Source organism: Orbicella franksi, chromosome 1 (genome assembly GCF_964199315.1).
Source record: "Orbicella franksi chromosome 1, jaOrbFran1.1, whole genome shotgun sequence".
Taxonomy (NCBI): domain Eukaryota; kingdom Metazoa; phylum Cnidaria; class Anthozoa; order Scleractinia; family Merulinidae; genus Orbicella; species Orbicella franksi.
In genome coordinates this window covers 18,847,882-18,868,881 of record NC_138145.1, presented here as the reverse complement: position 1 = coordinate 18,868,881, position 21,000 = coordinate 18,847,882, and the positions used below count along the sequence as shown (strand labels likewise).

The window sequence follows — 21,000 nt, the reverse complement described above, 5'->3', positions numbered from 1 at the left end:
AACATATGTGTTACCTTTGACATGACAGTTGCTACAGCATAATGCATCAGTCAATTCCAGCAGTGCCCATCCCCCCCCCCGGGCAACCGTGGAGCATTTGCTCAAGTTGTCAGTCCCGGGGATGGGGCATCCACAATTTTATCGCGGCCCGGGGGCTGGGCATTTGCGTACCCCGGGGCGACCCCCGGGCATTCGACACACGTGTTTTAGAAAGTGCCATGGATGAGTTCATCGGGAAAGACGAGGCGTTTGTCGAACAATGGCTTGTCCGTCAGGGACTAGAGAAACTTGTTTTTAAAGTTATGTTTTCTCAATTTTAGATATTTCTTCATTACTTGTAAGCATATAAATATAAGCGACAAGGTGAACTATATTTTGTTTATCACAAAACAATAACTGCTATCCTCTAGCAAACTGTTAAAAACAAATATAAAGAAATAAATATAATCAGAATCAACTAACACGTACTGTTGTCCTTGAAGTCTTACCGTTGCATTAAAATACTGAACAGTTGACCGTTGTATTCACTGATTAATTAAAAAACTGCGGAGGTGTTGGAAGGCGACGATCCCGGGGGCGGGGCATTTGCCCTCTTTCTTCGACCCCCCCCCCCCCCCGGGGCATTTAGACAGCTAATGTTTCCCCACCCCGGGGAATTTGCCCATTTTTTTAAAAAAATGCTAATGCCCGGGGGTTAGCCCGGGGGGGGGGGATGGGCACTGCTGGAATTGACTGATGCATAATCAAACAGCTCTGCAATACTTTTTTAAAAAACAAACACTCTTCTATAGAACACAGTATGTAATGCCCTTCCGCAACAATAATGTGAAACAAAATAGGTTGGAGGGCCAAAGTTAAAAGAAGTGGCGAAAGCGCCACAAATTTTATGAGCCGTAGTCGTCATATGGGCCTGCCTATGATTGTCATCAGATGACATTTCCGGCCACCTGAAGCGCTGCAAGAATTACGTTATGAAGTTACGTCACAGACATGCTTTGCCGCTCACGCGTCCAGCCATCTCTTCTCGGGGAGGAACGTAGACCGGACTCGAGAAAGCGACCCAAATCGAGCCTAGTAAGAAAGCCATCATTGGAAATCTAAAGATTGCGTCAAGAAAAAAAAACATGATTGTCTTTGAATAAGACACCAACCGTAAATACAAGCTTCGTAATGTTTACTATCAAAGAAGAAGTTTTTTCATAATAAAGGTTGCCATAAATGAAGTCATGCTGGGACACAATAATTGTCAACTATTTAACATATCTCGCGCTGTGGATGCATTTTGGGGAAATTGACCTACTTTCGAGTATTCAGATGCGAGTATATATGGTGACATTGTTATAAGGTTAAGTATGTTACACTGATCGTGAAGGCAATCGGGAGACGGTAGCTTTTGAGCACTTTGTGATAGATATGGAAATGGACTATGAAAGGCGCGTAACTAAGTAAGCTAAACAGTGATGGGGTTTCGTGACCGAATAATTTCACGGAAAGATAAAACTTGTAGAGAACTAGCGTATATTGTTTAAAAGTTTAAAAAAAACACTGGATTAGTTTTAGAAATGCAGTCCCCACATTCCTAACTGAAAAACTCAATGTTGTTGATGTTGTTTCTAGATCCAGCACGATCTACCAGTATGGCTCAAAACCCGTCTAACCTGTTTAACCAGTCTTGCTGGAACTGTTCTACCAGCCCTCCTCAAGAAACAACAACAGTTCCTGATCTGAGTACATTCTTAACTAAAGATGACGCCATAATTCTCTCTGTAGTTTGCGTCGTGGCCAGTTTCATCGTAACCTCAGGTAATTCTTTGGTGCTTTTTGCCGTCCACAAAAACGAAAATCTTCGCAACATACCTGATCTTTTCATCACAAGCCTGGCCTTCTCTGACATCACTGTTTGCGCGTTGTTTTTGCCAATGTCGATCACCTACTTCATCCACAGTTTCAGTACGGGAGGACACGATGACAACGTCATCTTTGACTCGAGGAGTTTCGAGGAGTTTCTTTGGTCATACGTCTATGGTCGCTTCCGCGACAAATATGTTTGCAGTGACAGTTGATCGTGTTGTTGCCATACGATTTCCTTTTAAATACGTGGCTGCCATGACAAAAAGACGTGCTTTGGTTGGCATAGTGGTTGTCTGGATAGTTTCTCTTACATTCGGTTTCTTGTACGCTCGTACGTTGGTGTCAAACATGTACATTGCATTGTACAGTGGCATTCTGTTATTCACCACCATGATCATGTACATTTACATTTTCACTGTCGCCAAACGACAAGAAAACAGAAGGCATCAGGGAACTGCATCTGATAGTTCAGTGTTGTAGAAAAAAGTAGCTAAAACTATTTTCACAGTGGTGGGGATTTACGCCTTGTGCTGGCTACCCATGCTTCTACTCCCAGCAATTGCCAACCCTTCAACAAACATGGCTCAGTTTGGAAAAGGTTTCCACTGAGTGCAGACTTTGCTGGCTTGTAATTCCGCAGTTAATCCTTACATTTATTGCATGAGAAGCATGAAATACCGCACAGCATTTGGACAAATATTGCAATTGGAACGTTACATTAAGCCACTTAATAGTCATCAGTAAAGTCACTCAGTAAGAATGTAAGGCTTACTTCATAACGTGGTAACGAAGCACAGTTTATATTTAGACTCTCGAAGGTCGAAGTACGTTTTGAATGATCACTGAAGACATTTCGAAGAGTTCCGACTGAAGATTTTGCAAAATTATCGAAGACTACCGACTGAAATGCTGTCGTATAAGCTACAATCGTGGAGAAAAGTCCTTGGGACACTTACGTAATGTAACGGAGAGAGCTGAAGTTGGAAAAAAAACGCTGCTATATCTTTTATAGACACGTCGCTGTCCCCCCTCCCACCCAACACAATGTGGAAAATCAGGTGAAATTGCACGTACTAGTTTTCAACATGGGGGGCGAGGTTAGGCAGGTGAAGAAGTTGTATTCACGTCTGGCATGTGTGCAAAAGTGCCAAAAGTGCAAATTTGTCCCAAGACTTTTGTCCATGATTGTAGGTTTAAGAATACTTCTGGATATGTTTCGAAGATCGCAAGACTATGAACATCCCTGCCCGACCCCTCCGGAGTTGTTTTGCCATCTCCCCACCCAGTCTTAATACTCTTAATGAAACTCAAAAATCCTGGGAACGAGGCGGCTGTTGACGATCGATCGGACGTCGTATGGCGAATTGGTGATCGAACTGATAAAATAAAGGAAACGTTCGCAGTCTTCGTTGCCATAATTATTAACTGAAGACTGCAGTATAGTAAATGCAGGAAACCTACTCTTTGTTTATGCTGAAAAAAGAGTTTTCACAACACCAAGTGAAATGATTCAAACGATAGCTACTGGAGAAGGACAATCCTTTGTATTTTTGCTTGGGGTGAGTCGCCCGGTTCAGGAATCGGACCGCAACTTATTTCACATCAACGTATTTTGTCATCATATTCGTTATCAGAACTGTTCTAATGTGCATCTTCTTTCGTACCTCATGTAGTAGTAAACTGGCCCTTTATCAAATTCACGACCTTTTTTCGTTGGTTTTTCTACTTATACGGTAATGTTATAATTATGTCCCTTTAATAGACAACGTTATCTAAGACAAAGACATCTTAGAATAGTAGAAAGGTGAACTTATTAAAGAAAGCAAATGTTAGGTAATTAAGGGCCACTACCTGTAAATATGGAGAATCCGCCGACGGATCAAAAAGACCCTTTCGGGAACTATTTTCAGAAACATACTTTAAAAGTTCTAGCGAGTTCACATTTTGGTGAAATCTGGACAAGTTATACCCCTCATCAACCAAGATGACCGATGGAATCTAGTGGGCAAAATTGAGCATTTTCAACAGGCCCCCTGGTACAGTGAGAAGGAAACTTGCCTTGACTTCATATTCACATAGTATGTAATTTACGCTTTGATCATTTGTTTGAGCTATTTCTCATCTCAGGTAAACACGATTTGCCGCTTTAATTTTTTGGCCGTTTAAAAAATACAACAATTACTTACCAAATTTCAACTGATTTGAGAGGGTCACTCTACTAGTATACGGATATCTGGACAAATAAGAGGTTCTAAAAAAGAGCTATGCTAATGGATACCATATCTAAATGGTTAGTTTGGTCAGTGAAAATTAAACGCGCTGGACGAAAAACTATGGTTAACTAGCCACTTAGTTGATTATTCACTGGCGGATTTAGGGGAGGGTTCGAGGGGGCCGCGGCCCCCCCTTTCTTTTCTTGTTTTTTCAAAACGTTTTTGTACGACTCCAACCCTTCTAACCGGCGTCCTTTGAGTGTTGTTATAATTATACAATCAGGTGCCAATTGTATTCAATTTCGGAGCTTTCCTTAGTTAAAATATATTTTGTGTTAACAATTACAATGTATTATCAAATATTCAAACAAACTTAACCCAAAAATTACAATTCGCGCTCATTGTTAACGCCAAATGTAACAGGCGTTTCTTTCGGTTTGAAATGACGAGAAACACCGGACACGAATATTGTCACGCCGTGTCCCTTGCTGCACTGCTGAAGAGTGAAATATTTTTCTGAAGTTTTCGAGGAAAGCAAAGAAGACACTGGTTACATTTCATTGTGAACCAGGTGAGTACGTTACTTATTTGACCTAAGTTAAACGTAATGGTTTTTTTATAGATCTGTATCTGTCTGTTAGCGGGTAACGTTCGAGCTCTGCCTTGGAGACTTTGCCGTTTGGTGATCATCTGCCCCAGCAAAAAGGCAAATGAAGTAAAAATATTAAACTTCAGCTTATATTAAAGCACTCAATGTAATGATTTGTCGCAAAAGGTTTTGCGTAAATTGATTTATAATCCTGAGTTAATTTCTCGATAGAAAATTCTGACAGAAACGATTCGAATCATTACAGCAATAACAGTTTGCTGATGATGTTTCAAAAATGGATCAGCTGTTTCTACTTGTGCCAGGTGAAAGCGAGTTTTAAAGAGTAAGCTTGATTATCATTCGGTGTTTTTATGATAAGTAACGTTTCCCTTCTGGAACGTTTCACTGGAGGACTCAGCCGTTCGTTACAGGGTTCCACACTGAATGTTATTGAGGCAGCAAGCATGTTAACGTTGTGAAGGAACAGCTGAAAGGTATGCGCAAGAATGCTAAAACAACATTTGCAAGTTCTGTGTATGAAAAGATCAAGAAGATGGCTAAGAAGGCAAACGTCAAAGTAAGCATCCCTCGAACTTTTGGTAGGCAGACATTAAGAAACACCAATGCCAGGACACCAGTCGCCCACTTTCGTCGGGCAATATTTCTTCCTTTCCTTGACAACTTGTTGGAGCAAACAAATACCCGCTTTAATGGACGATCAGAAGCGGCATTGCTTGGACTGCTACTGATACCTGCCAACTAACAGCAGCTTAACGAGTCTTGTCAAGAGAAACTTATTCAGCATTATTCCCCTGATCTGCCGTCCCCAAGCAGTGCGGAAGTGCTTCTGGTATGTTATTCTGCGTTAAGACTATACATGGGTTACCAAGTTTATGGTGAAACTGTGATAAGCTGAAAAAACCGATTATACCTTGTCTTGAAATATGTGTTAATTCTTGCTTTCATTTTTAGGAACAACGCTACCGTAAAATTCACGACACTGCAAGAGACATTGAAAGCCTGCAGCTCAAGCCTCTACGCAAATGTCCATACAATTCTGCGCCTCCTGTTAATCACCCCAGTCGCAAGTGCAACTGTTGAACGTAGCAACTCTTCACTGCGCTTTGTGAAGAATGTTTATCACAGCACCATGGGAGAAGAACGTCTAAATGCACTGTTATTGCTCTTTATTTACAAAGACATACCTTTAAATTATGATGCAGCTGTTGACGAGTACGCCAAACGAAACCAGAGAAGGATGAAATTTATCAAACCACTGCAGTGATTTATTTCGTTTAATACTGGATGTATAAATGCAATGTAATGACTCTGTTAACAGTTCGCCTACCACTAACACTGCGATTTTGCTTTGAAAGTCGTTTTTATAAAATGTTCTTTAATTCTATCTTCCGAAACGTTGACGTTACTTTACTTTGCATCACGAATACGCCCACAATCGTGTATGCTGCATCTCCTGAAAAGTGAAGTTTTCATTCGGGGGGGAGGGTGGGGGACTCAGCCCCGTCTTTCTGAATTTTCTGGATCCGCCCCTGGATTATCGATGATTAAAATTAACCGTCTAAATAACAATTTTCATATGAAATGGCAGAGTGCTGAAAAGGTAACCTTACACAGCTAAAATCATGTACAACAGACACTCGGTGCGTTTCAAGGATCTTTCTGCGAATATCGTTTTGTCGTTTTTCGTTTGCGTCGAAAGAAAGCTCGCTCTATCAGCCTTGATGCACGGAATCGAGGATCGTTAAATTCTCTATTCTCAGTAACAATGACATGGTCATTCATCTTGATGTTCGAGATGGGAATCAAAACTATATAATCCATGTGTCCTGTATCAAGCATGATCTTGAAGGGAAATGGGCCATTGGAAGATGAAGAGCAAGAGAGGTAATCCCCCATATAGGCCTTATTCCAAAAGTAATCCCTGTCAAGTTATCTGTGATCTCTCTCGGTTTCAGAGATCCCAGGTTTAGAAGTTGTCAATCCTAGCTAATCCTGTGAAGTGAATTTTAATCACGCGGACAGCCGAAGAAGCTTTACCACACATATATCAGTTCATTCTTCACGAAACAATCTACGCTGAACTGACGCGCATCATAACATCACTGATCCTCAGGAGGACTGAATACCAACCCTCTGTTAACAGTTGACCAACCCAATCTTGGCCCTTGAAGGAGATGCGTCAAGGCTTGCGCATCTTGAAAAGTTAAGCCTAGAATTTTCAAGTTCGTGGTTTGTAATTCGTGTTAATCTTCTCAATCCTAAACCATCCTTTTTCTTTTATGGTTTATTATTATCTCTTTGGTCTTTTTCTATCTTAGTAAACTACTATTTTCAGGTCTACTTCATTTAAAAGATAATTTTCGGAATTGAACTCGTTTAAGCGCGAACGAATTTTCCAAGTAATTCACTTCCTTTACATTCGGTTTCCGATACACATCCGTAAATAAATCAACTGATAAGCTCCACGCCTCTCTCGGGACCTGAATAGAGGATTTTTCATAACTAAATCAAACATGGATCATACACTTAACAATAAACGTAATTAAACGTAATTAAAAATAGGAATAAGTACTTACACTCTGCCAAAAAGTCGCACGAAATGTGCAAATTACGTTGTTGCAAAACTTAAATCTAATGACAAAAAGCGGCTGCAAGACGTTTGAAGTTTTTTATTTGAAAATTAATCATAAGTTAAGATTATTCAACCATACCTCAGGTAAGTAATTTAGTATCGTTTTCATTATCCTACCAAAGAACTGTGAAGAAGATGTAAATGGATAATATCTTCCACGATAATAACAGGACAGGAAGGAATTCGTTTTCACTCCACAATAGCAACTTTAATCATAACTGAGCACTGAAGGTTCAATGCAAGCCTTCATATAATCAGAGAATATTGTATTCATCGTTCCATTCCTCACAGACTTAGGCAGGTTGCTCACTGAAAGACGGAACAGTGACCGGCTGGATAACTGAAGGTTGGTAGATTTAACTTAAAATCGATTCCTTTAAATAATTCGATCAATCATTCGCTAACTTTTTAACACGCAAACAAAATCTCAGATACCCTCGGAGAAAAAAATCAACGATTCCCACGATTTAGTTTTTTAATCTAACTGGTTAAGACAACCTTAAATCATCAGACATACATCTCCAGGGCGTAGGGAGAAAAACAAACGCAAATGAAAATAAGGAACGATCATTTGAACTGCAGAGAAAGTTAAATAAAGATATAGTAATTTTTGATTCAATTTTCAGATTTCAAATATTTGTGATTCGTTTTCTTTTAGTTACGTAACTTTTTTGAGTTTATCCCAAGTCAGTAAATAAATAAATTATAACATTGAGAGGAAGCCACCTCAGCCCTAGTGGGTTTCCATGAGCGTACTCTATCCTGATCGAATTGGAATTTGGAAATGTTGATTTTTCTGGAGGGAGGAAAACCGGAAAACCCGGAGAAAAACTCTCGGAGCAAGGCGTGAACCAACAACAGAAACAACCCACATATGGCACCGGGCCGAAATCGAACCCAGGCCACATTGGTGGGAGGCGAGCGCTCTCACCACTGCGCCATCCCTATAGAGATTTATTAATAAAAAAGTAACTAACTAGAAGTTTGATTTACTAACTCACTGTTCTCGTAGTTTTTTCCTAGATCAAAGTATGACTCAAACCACGTTAAAACCATTAAACCAATCGTGTTGGAACTGTTCCACTAGCATTCCTCAAGGCACGAATGTGTTTCAGTCCCAGATGGGTGTCCTCTTAACTAAAGATGAAGTGATAATCCTGTCTGTAGTTTGCGCCTTGGCCAGCGTCATCGGAACCCTGGGAAACTCATTGGTGCTTCTTGCAGTTTACAATCTCAAAAACCATCGCAAGATGCCTGATCTTTTCATCTCAAGTCTGGCGTCCTCCGATATTTCAGTCTGCGCGCTGTATCTGCCTATGATGATTTTCAGCCTCAATTGCGGAGTTCGTGCCGACGAGTACGTTGCATTTGACTCCGCTAAAAGTTTCCTTGGCCATGCCTCCATGGTCGCTTCCGCGACCAACATGTTTGCAGTGACAGTCGATCGTATTATCGCGATAAGATTCCCTTTCAAGTACGTCAATGTCATGACAACGAGAAATACATTGGCCGGGATAGTGGTTATCTGGTTAGTTGCTCTTACATTCGGGGCCCTGTACGCTCGCGATTTCATTTCAAGGTTCTACGTCTCAATGTACAACCTATCATTGCTATTTACAACCTTAATCATGTACATTTACATTTTCGTTGCCGCCAAACGACAAGAAAACAGAGTTCAAAACATCCCTCTGGGACCTGATGCGGTCGCAGCGGAGAAAAAAGTGGCCAAAACCATTTTCATTGTCGTGGGAACGTACTCCTTGTGTTGGGCGCCCTTATTTCTATTCCCAGCCTTTGTCCGCCCTTTCGGAAACCCGCTTTTATTTAGAAAAGGTTTTCTCGGGATTCAGACTCTGCTTGCTATCAACTCAGCAGTTAATCCCCACATTTATTGCATCAGAAGCAAGAAATACCGCACAGCATTCTGCAAAATACTGCGAATACAACGTAACAATGATCGACAGTAATGGGTCTACGAAACGGATTTTTTCAGCAGTGGGTGCATTGGTCTGGCCGAAGTTCACCTGAAGATTTCCAAAGGGTGTCTCGTTGAAAAACTTTCCAGTTGGCCGAGGTGATGCGATTTCTATTGAGATCAGGATTAGTGTTTACAAACAAATCGTGTTTAAACCAGAAAAGAAGGAAAAGTAATTTGGAATAAAAACTTGAAGACTGAATATATTACTTTTAGATTAATTCAGTTAGAACAGCAGGGGACAAGATAGAAAATATTTCAATAGTGTCGAGACAATGCCTGGTCCAATACTTGGAAATATTTAGCCAGCAATAGAACAATCTGCCGGAATCGGAATCGGAATCGTTGATTTTATGATGCTATATATTGGCACTCTGAACTAACCGTCTTAGTCCTGTATTAAACACAAGAGTTAATGTAGGTAGATCTAGATTATACTCTCTTGATGACTCAGAGTTGTTCTTTAGGTTCCTTATGTATCTATAGCTAGTTGCTTATCCTGCTTAAAATCGTTATACGTGAAGTATGCAAATAAATCGTAATAGGGTTGTTTTAAATTAAGTGTCGTAAAACCAAAAGTAAAGTTATCACTCTGACGAGTCATAAACGCCTTAGACAGTACAGTCACCCTGTCACACCTCGAACTGAGTAAATACATCAAGCCGTCGAAGCGTTGGAAAACGTGTGCGAGCGAGTCACGACGGTAGAGTAAGTCAGTCCGCCAGTCAGTAGTGTGTAAGTAAAAAAATAAGTAAGTTAAAATGAAGAAAGTAGAATCCAAAATATTGTTTTCCCACTCTGGAATCATGATTTTAAAAAATATATAAAAGAAAAATAATTTCTGTACTCAGAGCGCAGTTAATATGATTTTTAACTGCGTTCTGAGTACAGACATTATTTTTTATATATTTTTTAAAAAATTAAGAAAATAAGCTTGTCAGTCAGTCAGTCAGTCAGACTGAGTTAGGAGAAGTCTGTCAGTCCCTCCGTCGTCAGTCAGTCAGTCAGTCAGTCAATCAGTCAGCCGGTCAATAAGTCAGTCAGTGAGTACTGCTCGCAGGGTAATTCTTCCCTTCTACCAAAAATGTCGTTGACAACTAAAGCCAAAAGCCATTAAAAACACAAGAGAAGTTCGGAACATAGAGACGCTTTTATCAATATAACACAACCTTTTCTTATTTTCCACTCGTTCCAAAATAAAGAAATTCCTGACCAAATACTCGGAGAACTGGAGGTGGTTAGTCGAGACGACACGGAAATAATCCGAGCATGATAATCGACGCGACGAAAGTTAACATACCACCTTAAATTTTATTTATTTATTTAAACCAGGGTAGTCTAGTCAGAGTCAAAGTTGACTCTGTTATCAAAAGGAGCCCTTACCACAGTAGCATAACTGATCATAGGTATTTAGCCTTCTCGGACTTTTGTGGCCAATCGGTGAGTAGACCGCGCCAGTTTTCATGTCTTTTCACATAGATTTGTTTTGTTAATTACCACTGGTCGCCAGATCTGTGTTGCTTGTTCAACGGGGCTTCTATCGAGAGAAAAACTTGCGCACGCCACAATGTCCGATAAATTGCGAAATTTCAATTTTCGATCAATCTCAACACCGGTAGGGTACTCCCAGAAAAATTGGCTGGGGTTGTGCGGCCCGCTTCCCAAAACCCTTATCCTATTTATGACAAAAATCTGCGATTTTCCCTACCCAGGCCTATTTATGACGAAGAAGTAGCTTCTTCTAACATAACCAGTTCAAGACTAGGTTACAAAAACCATACCCTATTTATGACCAAAATGGCCAAAATCGATACCCTATTTATGAACAAAACGGCTGAAAACCCTACCCCTTGGGGCCGCACATACCTATATAACCCATATAAGTGAGTACCCCGCTCTCCCGGGTCTCAACATTTCCAGGCAACAGTTCGCCGGTGGGACGCATCCCTCAGTTCATTGTTCCTCTGGCATTTTACATTTTGCCGTGGTAATCATTTCGTAAGCTTCACCGAACAGATACATTAGAAGCCGGGATTAAAAGCGATTCAACCTCTCTTCATTCCTGTAGCTCGATTGACCAGACGCTATCGGCCTCGGGTCACGTGGTATAAAAGCAGACTAGGTAACCTCTTTTTGGTCAAACGGTAAATTGAACGGTATTTGTATATACCGTTGTTGCAATGCCACCTGCTATGGATAAGGACTCAGTTTGCTCTTAGCTTAATTACGTGTTAGCTTTTCTGAAGATTTAGTAAACACATTTGGATTTAAGGTCTATTCACTCGAACAAGAGAAAATGAATTGAATTATTTAAATTCATTTTCGTGCTTTGTGTCCGGTCATTGTCTTATGGAACTCGTTTTACCAAATAATATTGCATATTGATTTAGAGATCATATGCACGCTTGGCTGACATAACTTAGGTACTGAGGGACGGCCACGTCGAATCTTGAAGAATAGAAAGGTTTTTTTTACATAAAAAGGGAACGATATCTTCATGTTTAAGTCCTTGAATGTCTGTTTTAAAGGTAAACGGTTAAGTGATCAGTACGTGCATACAAAGTCCGAGTCCCTTTGTGGGTGTGAGGCAAGGGTTAATCCCTATCCAATGGAGAGATTTCTTTAGTCTTCCGCCCAATTGTTAAACAACAATGAGCCCTTGCGTTTATTTACAATTTAAATTATTAAGATCATCGCAAAACACATTCTTCATCATTATCACCGCACTAATGGTACTCAAGGTAACTCCACAAAGTTCCCATTTTCAGCAGTTGTGATGATTCATTGCACCTCAGTGGCATGGTGGGGAAATCCGCATTGGAAAAGCAAGAAACCGACAAAGGCAATACCTTTTCGTTCCCTTCAAGGAATGTAGTCTGCGATGTCCAGGAGAGCTGGTCCACACCAAGTTCGCCTAAATTAGCAGCCAACTTTAAGGCAGAATTGAACGCCGCAGTAAGTGACAATGTTTTGGAAAATTCTCCATGTGTATCGTTTACAACGGATGATAATGGTGAAAAGAAACAAGAAACAGTTTTGGAAATAATCGAAAGACAGAAATGGAGAAAAGCTGCGATTAATGTTTCAATAGCGAGCCTGGCCGTTTCGGTGCTTTTCTGTGCAGCCTCATTTTTCGGCTCGGCCACTACCGAAAGCTCTTCTGTTCTTGCGTCGGCACTTGACACTCTACTGGCAATGTTCAGTGCTTCTGTTGTTATCTGGCGGTTTTGCGGGAACGATTCCAACAACAAAATAGGACCCAAGAGAGAGAAATACGGTTCGATTGCGTTTGGCATCGTCTTTACCATTAATGGTCTCATTACAATAGCCGTATCCAGTCTTCACTTGCTTAACAAAACTTGGCCCACGCATTCAAATTTGTTGTGGCCCATTCTGATGGGGTTTAGCTTAACGTACTGTGTGCTGACTATTCTAGAGTTCTGGATATCGAAGAAGCTCAGCAGTTCTGTACTTATTTCTCTGTGTATAGATGACGGAGTTACAAGCGTGCTCTTATTTAGTCTGGCTATCAGCGCATTAGTGTTTGATGAGTTTCCTTCGGTGTGGTATCTGGACCATACAGTCGCCATTGTTCTTTCACTCCTTATTCTGGCGTTTGGAGTCAAGCTTCTGGTAGAGATTTTTGTATACAAAAAAATCCCTTTCCAGGTATCTAATTGAAATTCGACAAAAATAAGACAATGTTTGTAGGTAAGGTTCGTGCGGTTTTGGAAAAATCGGAGTTGGCTTGGTGACAAAACCATTGCAGTGAGGGATAACATTATCCTGTTATATAAGATTAGTATCAAAAATAAAATATTAAAAGTTAAAGGTACGATGGCTGCGATTCAATGCAAAATGAGCACTGAATAACAAATTAGACCAAAGTAGACGCGGCCCGTACTCGAAATACCCCGCTCCATGATCGTCAATTACTTAAGCGAAGAATCGAACGTTTTTAGTCCTAAAGTGATCTTCATTCATCGAGTTTCTTCTGTGTTTCTCTCAGTAGAGTTCCTTATGAAGGGTTTAGTAAGTTATGACGTTATAAACGTAGACGTTTTTGACGAATAAATGGGTAGAAAAGCAATGGACCTTTGCATAAATGGTGCATAAATTTGAATAACAATAAATTGTACATCCTTAGCCTCGTAATTGGGTTTCCAAACAGAAGATTTTTCACATGAATATGAGGCTTAGGATGTACAAGTATCGTTGTTCAAATTTAGACGCCATTTGAAGGGTCTACATGGCTCAATAAATATTTTGTAATAGACCAATTTTGATATAGTAAAATTCAGCCTAAAACCATAGACCTCAGCACGAGGCTCTGGAGAATAACTAGAGAGTTTGTGGGGTTTATTCCCCCAGAGCCTCGTGCTGGGGTCTACTGTGTTAGGCTGAATTTTAATACATCGAAATTGGTCAGTTGTCAACACATTTACTTTGAATTCGCATTTCACACATCTTTGCATTTCCCCAGAGAAAGCGGTTTCGAAACCGACTTTGCCGACTTTTCGGTGGGCAAAGGTATGACGCTGTCGCACGCAATGCCCCCTTTCTCAAAATCCTCTCCCTGATCCTTAATCCCTCTTGCTAATTAAAGCACATTTCTAGATACCAAAAAGGCCAGTGGCACCTGGGTTCCTTTTAATGTAGTATCATGCAGAATCTCACAGAGCGCAGAGCAACCTGGACTAAATTTTGAATGAGGAAGATAACAATAATAGCTCTGATTAAGTATGTTTGATAGTTTGTTCATATTTTGCTAGCTCGACTTACTTTTTGGGGGAAAGGCGAAACAGAAGGCGGGGCGGGGGGGGGGGTGATTGCCGTACAAACTGATTACCTCACTCTATTCTTCTTTACAGAAGTAAAAATGCAGCAAATTGAGGGAAGGGAGTTTTAGATTTCTAGCTCATCGAGAGCGTTTCTCTTGAAAAGAACGCCAAACCCTTTCGCTGGCCCCTTGCGCGTTGACGTGTGACGCTTCTCGCCATGCGTGACTTACTAAAGAACGGGGATGCAGCTGCATTATATTTGTTATCTACTTCGTGGAGTAGGTAATGAGTGGCTGTTTATCAAACATGAGATAAGATGAATTAATAAGAGAGGTTAAAATATGATCCAGCCTATCGTAATCTTAGGCTTTAATTACTTTCTTTTTTTCAATTAGTGACAAGCATCATTTCAGGCCTATTTTTATTGTTGGTTTGTTGATGGTCTGTGGAGAGAAACAGAATTAACAAATGTTAAATAGAATATTTTGAAGCTCTATTCTTAAAGAAGTGGAGTGACCTGTGGCGGTATCCTTTTCGTGTGTTACATGAAGACTATGTCTCGTGTGGACAAATGGGGAAGGTGTCAGTAGTGACATCAGTAGTGGCCCACACGAGAGATCGATTTTCTCCGTCACTATAATTACATGGGGATATCTCAATAAAACTACAGATCCTGTGAGGTAGGTGGTCCAACTAAAAGTACCTGGCCCTATCCTCAAAACAATTCATCAACTTACTTAGCCCATTCTACGTTCAAGATGAGATGATCATAGCCAAATCCTTGAACGCTCTGAATGGCTCGTGCAGCATCTTCACGATGAACAAAGTTGATAAATGCAAATCCCTGTGGATGAAAGAGATATTAAAATTAAAGTCTAACCACCCTATGATCACTTTAATTACTTAGGAAAATGTCTTGCATAAGATCTTATGATAGGTTAAAATACTTAAGACCTTGTAATAGGTCAAGATACTTAAGTCTGTGTGCCATGAAACACCTCGGAGCATTGTCACAGGTACTGCCCTCCCAATTAGGTACATTAACACAAACGCTTAGAGCTTATGAAACCGTAATGAAGATCTGTAGCTATATGCTATCTGTAGTCCTTTGTGGTATTTTGTCAGATTAATGTATAGGCAAACGTCATTGTTTCTTTTGTTTTTAAGTAAAAGGCACATTAAGAGCACTTTCATATCACATCACATCATGGTTAGTGTTCTCATACAATGAAATTTCCTTCCTTGGTAAGTAATTTCCTATCAAATCCCTATAGTTTGGTAAAGCACCGATATAGCGGAAACAGGTCGTTTCGCCCCAACTCCGTTTCGCCCCAACTCAAAGTCGTTTCGGCTCAAATCAAAGTCGATTCGCACGAAGTTTTATTAACGCAAATTATGGAGTAGTTGGCGCCCAAATCTGTTTCATTTTCTATATTTCCTTCCTCAATATACCTGTCGAGGTGGCAGCCGGTCGTTTCGCCAACATATCACTGCGCAAACGCTCGGTTAAAAATGCAGCCTTTTATTCTGGTTACCAAAAAGGCAAAAGAACAATCACCTTTGACTGGTTGGTGTGCTTATCTTTGGCCAGGAAGATCCTGGAAATTGGTCCAAAAGGACGGAAGAGTTCCTGTAGGTCAGCTTCCCTGGTATCTTCTGACAAGTTAGTCACTCTTATTGTGGCTGATTCGTCTAATAAGAGACATATGAAAACAATAAATTTCAGCATCTACCTCTCATGCATCAAAAATTGAAATCACAATAATGTATTACTCACAGGCACGTTTGTCATTTTGTATTCGCTGAAGAAAACCTAACCTTTTTTTCTAACTTTAAAGTAAAGTGGAACAAGAATGATACAGACACCAAAGGGAAAAGCCAGAGGGTCAGCATTTACCAAGTGTCTATGAAGGAGACCATCAGAATAGGCAACTCACACAAATATTTTATTGATACAAAGACTAAAGCATAGTTACCTAACAGAATAATGTCTCCAATACATTAAAGTTAGTTTCAAACTACAGAAATCTTATGCCCATTCAAAATGTTAAAGGCCTCATGTTAAGAGGTCAAACTTGATGGAAGACTAGTGCCAAATATCTCATCCTATTATGTTAAAAAAAAATAACCCATAGAAAGCTTTCATTTTACAACAGGGAACAATAATTATTACGTGTGGAACATAGGCTGTAGTCGTGAAAAATAAAAATAAAAAAATAATATAAAGTACACACACAACCAGCGTCCATAAAGCAATGTTTAGTTTGTACATGTATAAGAACATGTCAATTGTGTCACAGAAAGTACACATTAAGCAGGCTAATGCTTAAAGCAGGTTTTATTCAGGCTAATGTAAGAGGAAAAATGAAACTGTCTGTTATAAGCTAAGTGGGTTTTCAAATGAAGCGGGCGTCTAAAAAGCAGAGTTCCATCAGCTTGAAACTCAGTTACTTTGCTGTGAGTACATACCTCTCTGTGACCTGGGCATGGCCTCCCCACGTCTGTTGGCTGCTCCTTCTCTCAGTCCTGGGGCAATGTACTTTCCAGTCTTGGATGCCGCAGGCTGATCTCCAGCTCCTGCTGTTCCTGCTGTTCCTGCTACCATCATGAAATTACAACAACTCTATTTAAAACACTCCAAAAGTATAAACATTAAAGCCTGGACTTCTTGGGTATCTTATGGCTTATGTGTACATACATGTACAGGTGCAATGGAATAACAATGGAATAAAAGGCCTCATGGTAGTGGTAGGGATGGAAGAGTTAAGAGAAGACCCACCAAGTGGCTGTCCACTGGAGCAAATTGCACAGAATCTGAAGCAGTGTTTGCCACCTCAGCATTGATAGGATAGATGATGATAATGATGATGATGTTTGTGAAGTAATGATTGTACTAATGTTTGTGTGGGTCCTGTGGTATTACCTGTAATGCAATGATTCAACCAATTCTGGTGTGGTATTTCAGTGATGATTGGAACAATGTTGGCGCAGGCCTTGTGGTGCTTGAGACATGACTGAACCAATGTGACATTATAGTACATGTATGTTAAACACATCAAGTTTACAGATTGTACATATCAATCAAGCAGTAAGCTAGACATTACCAGCACCAGTGGCAGGTTTAGCTTCTTCCTCTTTGACTTGTGCCTGTATAACCTCCAGTCGATCCTTGTAAGGACACTTAGTTGTCCAATGGTCTCCTTTACAGATACGACACTGCACAATCTTCTGAGTACTTTGACCCAGCTTCTTCAGTGGGTCATCCATATCTTGTTGTAGGTCCTAGAAAAAAAATCCAACAGCACTGAACATCTGCATATTGCCTTTGCATTAGATTATTATATCAAATGTACTGTCAGGTGAGCAGGTCTAAAGAATAAGCATTAACTACAGATGACACTAATTGTTCTAATATTTTATGCAAGAGGATCAGAGGTCAAGAGAGTCTTCAAACTAGTGTTGTGGTTAAGAACAGATGGCAGTCTGTTCCCACAAACCATTGTCTGGCGCAAATTACAACATCACCTCCTCTGCATTAGAGTTATTAACTGTACATTATTGTCTTGATGTACTACCAGATTATATAAATAACAGAAGAAAAGAGGAGCTAAGCAGCTATACTTCATTCAAATAACATTGTATAACTGGTAATACATGTACAATGACTCCTGCTAACCTGAACCAACAGTACACTGTAACTCAACTTTTGCACTACACATACATGTAAGTGAAACTAAAATTGTTTTCCCCTGTATACAATCTTACATGTACATTAACAGTAATTTAACCACTGATATTTCAAATCTCTTATCAGTAGCCCCCACCATTGTATTGTTCTGCTGTGATGCTTTGTTTCGCTTATTCCCTTCATATCTGTTATGATTTGCTATGCTGGTAAAACAATTTTGACAAAAGTCAACCTGCTTTCATCATTACATGTATTTTCATTGGCATCTCAATTTTACCCTAATGGTGCTTTTGTAATAAACCTGATAGAACTGCACAATGTTTTATTCCCTAGTTTCTAGTGATTTGTTTCCATCTCCCAGTGATGCAAACTCCCAATAGCTCCAACCTTTCAAGGTTTGAGTTATTGAAGGTCAGTGTTTACTGCAGTTAAAATATCTACCTCCTTGTTGGTGGTGAGGATAAGGAACACATCATCAGTAACTGTCGTCGTGGATGGATTTGGACCTGGCCCGTCATTCTTTGCATCTCCAAACTTTCTCCATAACTGAAATGATTGTTAATTTTAAGTGCAATTGAATCTATAACCTGTCGATTAGAGATGTTTATGTTGTAGTTTAAACTTGTCTTAGATTGGGAATTTTTCAAACTAGTTTGATACGTATTTTCCTTTATGTGATACTCATTACCATTACCGTGAGACGAAAAAAATTGGAATCACAACATACATGCACGTGTTGTTATTAATTATTGACCTCAATTAATTTTAATTTCAACTACATTGTATTATGTAGTTTGTTTTCTTCTAGTTAGTTACTAAATAATAAGGAAAACAGCGTCAAAACCTTGTTGACAAGTTTAGTACTTGTCACTTGACAGGCCCTCACATTTCTTGATACCTTTTTAAAATTAATTCTCCAAGTGCCTCATCCAGTACGTCTACAAACTGTGTGCGTACCATGGATTTAGGCCAAATTGTTTCTTCAAACTTGGCCAAGAATTTATCACCGACAAGGCCTCAACATAGGAGAATTGAGAACAGAACTTGATGTAGTCCTGAAGTGAATCATGGCAACATTGAAGGATTCCTTGGTGCTGCTAATCAGAGTTACAGGTACAGGCATGGAAGCAGATATCAGTAGTCATAGAAAATTGTATGTAAAATATTATTATTATCTATGACATTCATAAGTATATTCATTCATAAATGTACTAGAGATAATTACATGTAATTTAAAAAAAGAGTTAAAGTACAGTGTACAATTACAAGAATATTCCTTTTACCTTTCTTTTTGCTATTGTCTTTGAAACCCGTTTTGTTTCAATTTTAAAGGTCCTCACAATCTATGTACATTAAAAAGAAAAATCCACAACAATTTACTCATAATCTCAAGTATAACTAACAAGTTAAAGAATCCATTTGTTGGTTGAAAATAATATGGTGTTTGTCTTTTGAATCCTTTTTCTAATGTCTTTAGTACCTGTACATACTTACATACGTACCATACATGTACGTAGTTAGCACAACAAGGGACTACAGGCGCATTAGTTTAGGGTCATCTAGATCAGGATCACTCGGATCATGGTGCATCAAAAGAGCTGATGAATCTGTGATCATATGAGCCATTACCTTAGTGATTTTGGATAACTAATCCTGATCCAGATCACCCCAAAGGAATGCACCCTATATGTATAGGAAAACCAGTCTTGTAATGGCATCATTTGAATCGACTGAACCATTTAATTTTACTGTAATTAGCATCAACAATATACATGTACACCGTCTTGTTAAGCAGATACAGCTCTACAGGCAAAGATTAAAAATAATTGACTACCTTAATAACTGAGTAGGCAAGAGTGTAAGGTGTAAAGTGTGAAAAATGTGAAAAGAGTGTGAAAAATGGTGTTCATTCGACAATATAGATACCAGTCGCCTACAACAATTCAAGGCAGTACTTGTTTGTTGATGTTTAGCATATCACTGGTATTATGTAAATTGTCACACAGAGCCCTCATCAACAATCTTTTATTATCTTTCTCCTTTCTAAATTTAGCCCAGTAAGTTCTTAATCATAGGGAACATTTAATATTGCTAAAGTAAAATATGTATTGACTTAGTAGTCCAAACCTTGAGCAACTTCCCCTCCTCATTCCTTTTAAATTCTGTTACAATTTTTGTGTCTCCATTAATGACCTCTGATATGGGCGGTAAGTGGTCTGAATGAAAACAAAGTACAGGTGTAATCACTACATGATGACCATACTTATAAATTATTTAATACATGAAGGTTACAAGTAATATTATCATGAATAGGAAAAGCTCTCCATAAAATGCTACTTAAAAAAATAGTCTTGTCCAGCTCAGAATTGAGAATGTTTAACAAACATGTAACAGAAAAATTTTTTCTGTTATATAAGAAACCTTTTATGGACTGAGTTTGTCAAGGACCCTACTGGGAGAACATCAATTGTTGGTTTGGATGAACCCAGCTGTGCTTGGTCTATTTACCTTGAACCAGTACGTCCATTTACCTTGAACCAAAATTTCCCCAGTTGGATCCTTGTACTTTGTTATTAAAATGTATTCATGTATGAGAATCTCAAAATCACAATTACCATCAAAATGTATGTCGTTTCTCATAGGAAAGAAAATGGAGAGTTCCTTTAGCAGATCCAGATACGTGTAAACTCAATAAGAGCAATTACAGAATGCAGGGTCACTTTGGACCACCTCATTTACAAGTATCTTGTAACCTTTTGTAGAACGAGGCATAACACCATAAACACTCTCGTGGTTCAATGAGATGTAAATAAGTGGCCAAGTATATTCTGTAGTTTAGCTCTCGATAATCGAAATTAAACTGGACTAATAGGAATCAGCTGTACCTTCTTCTCCTTCTTCCACTAGATCAGCCCAACTTGGCTTCTCGCTAGGAACAAACAATATAAGATTAGTCAAGAATTTTACCACCTTACTAGTGACTGGGCATTACAAAGTTTCCCTGAATTAAAAATTTACTAAGCTTAAGCTTAAGTTTGCATAAGCTTATAAGATGGCGTCTGGCTGGGTGAAGTTGAAAGGAGAGCTACGTTTATTGAAAATGGACTTAAACTACACAGAAAAAGAGAAGACAAGCACTTACTCGGTGTCTTTATCAAGAACTGGCATCTGTGTTCTGATAATTTCCTAAATGTTAAAAAATGTCAGTCGAAAATAGCCCTTCTTTTCACACGTGAATCAGCGACAAATC

At 39.4% G+C, this 21,000-nt stretch overlaps 3 protein-coding genes and 2 pseudogenes across 3 annotated transcripts; 4 read left to right on the top strand and 1 right to left on the bottom strand.

The window, feature by feature from the left end:
- The first annotated feature begins 1,637 nt into the window (after positions 1-1,637).
- Positions 1,638-2,606, top strand: LOC145484054 (histamine H2 receptor-like; annotated as a pseudogene).
- Positions 2,607-4,780: 2,174 nt separating this feature from the next.
- LOC145483620 (uncharacterized) lies at positions 4,781-6,562 on the top strand (annotated as a pseudogene).
- A 1,775-nt stretch (positions 6,563-8,337) lies between these two features.
- LOC145483961 (melanocortin receptor 3-like) lies at positions 8,338-9,273 on the top strand. Its single transcript, XM_081462582.1, has one exon. It carries the CDS (start codon positions 8,338-8,340, stop codon positions 9,271-9,273), a length of 936 nt encoding a protein of 311 aa, XP_081318708.1.
- Positions 9,274-12,080: 2,807 nt separating this feature from the next.
- Positions 12,081-12,991, top strand: LOC145483870 (transmembrane protein 163a-like). The gene has a single exon (XM_081462467.1). The coding sequence runs from the start codon at positions 12,081-12,083 to the stop codon at positions 12,960-12,962; it is 882 nt and encodes a 293-aa protein (XP_081318593.1). The 3' UTR covers positions 12,963-12,991.
- Positions 12,992-14,383: 1,392 nt separating this feature from the next.
- LOC145495089 (eukaryotic translation initiation factor 3 subunit G-like) lies at positions 14,384-20,998 on the bottom strand. The gene is made up of 10 exons (XM_081474662.1): positions 20,893-20,998; positions 20,636-20,679; positions 19,878-19,966; positions 19,034-19,093; positions 18,192-18,296; positions 17,167-17,344; positions 16,532-16,660; positions 15,621-15,754; positions 14,800-14,906; positions 14,384-14,505 (listed from the first exon to the last, which is right to left on the bottom strand). Exons 1-10 carry the CDS (start codon positions 20,916-20,918, stop codon positions 14,484-14,486), a joined length of 894 nt encoding a protein of 297 aa, XP_081330788.1. The 5' UTR covers positions 20,919-20,998; the 3' UTR covers positions 14,384-14,483.
- Between the last annotated feature and the right edge of the window lie 2 nt (positions 20,999-21,000).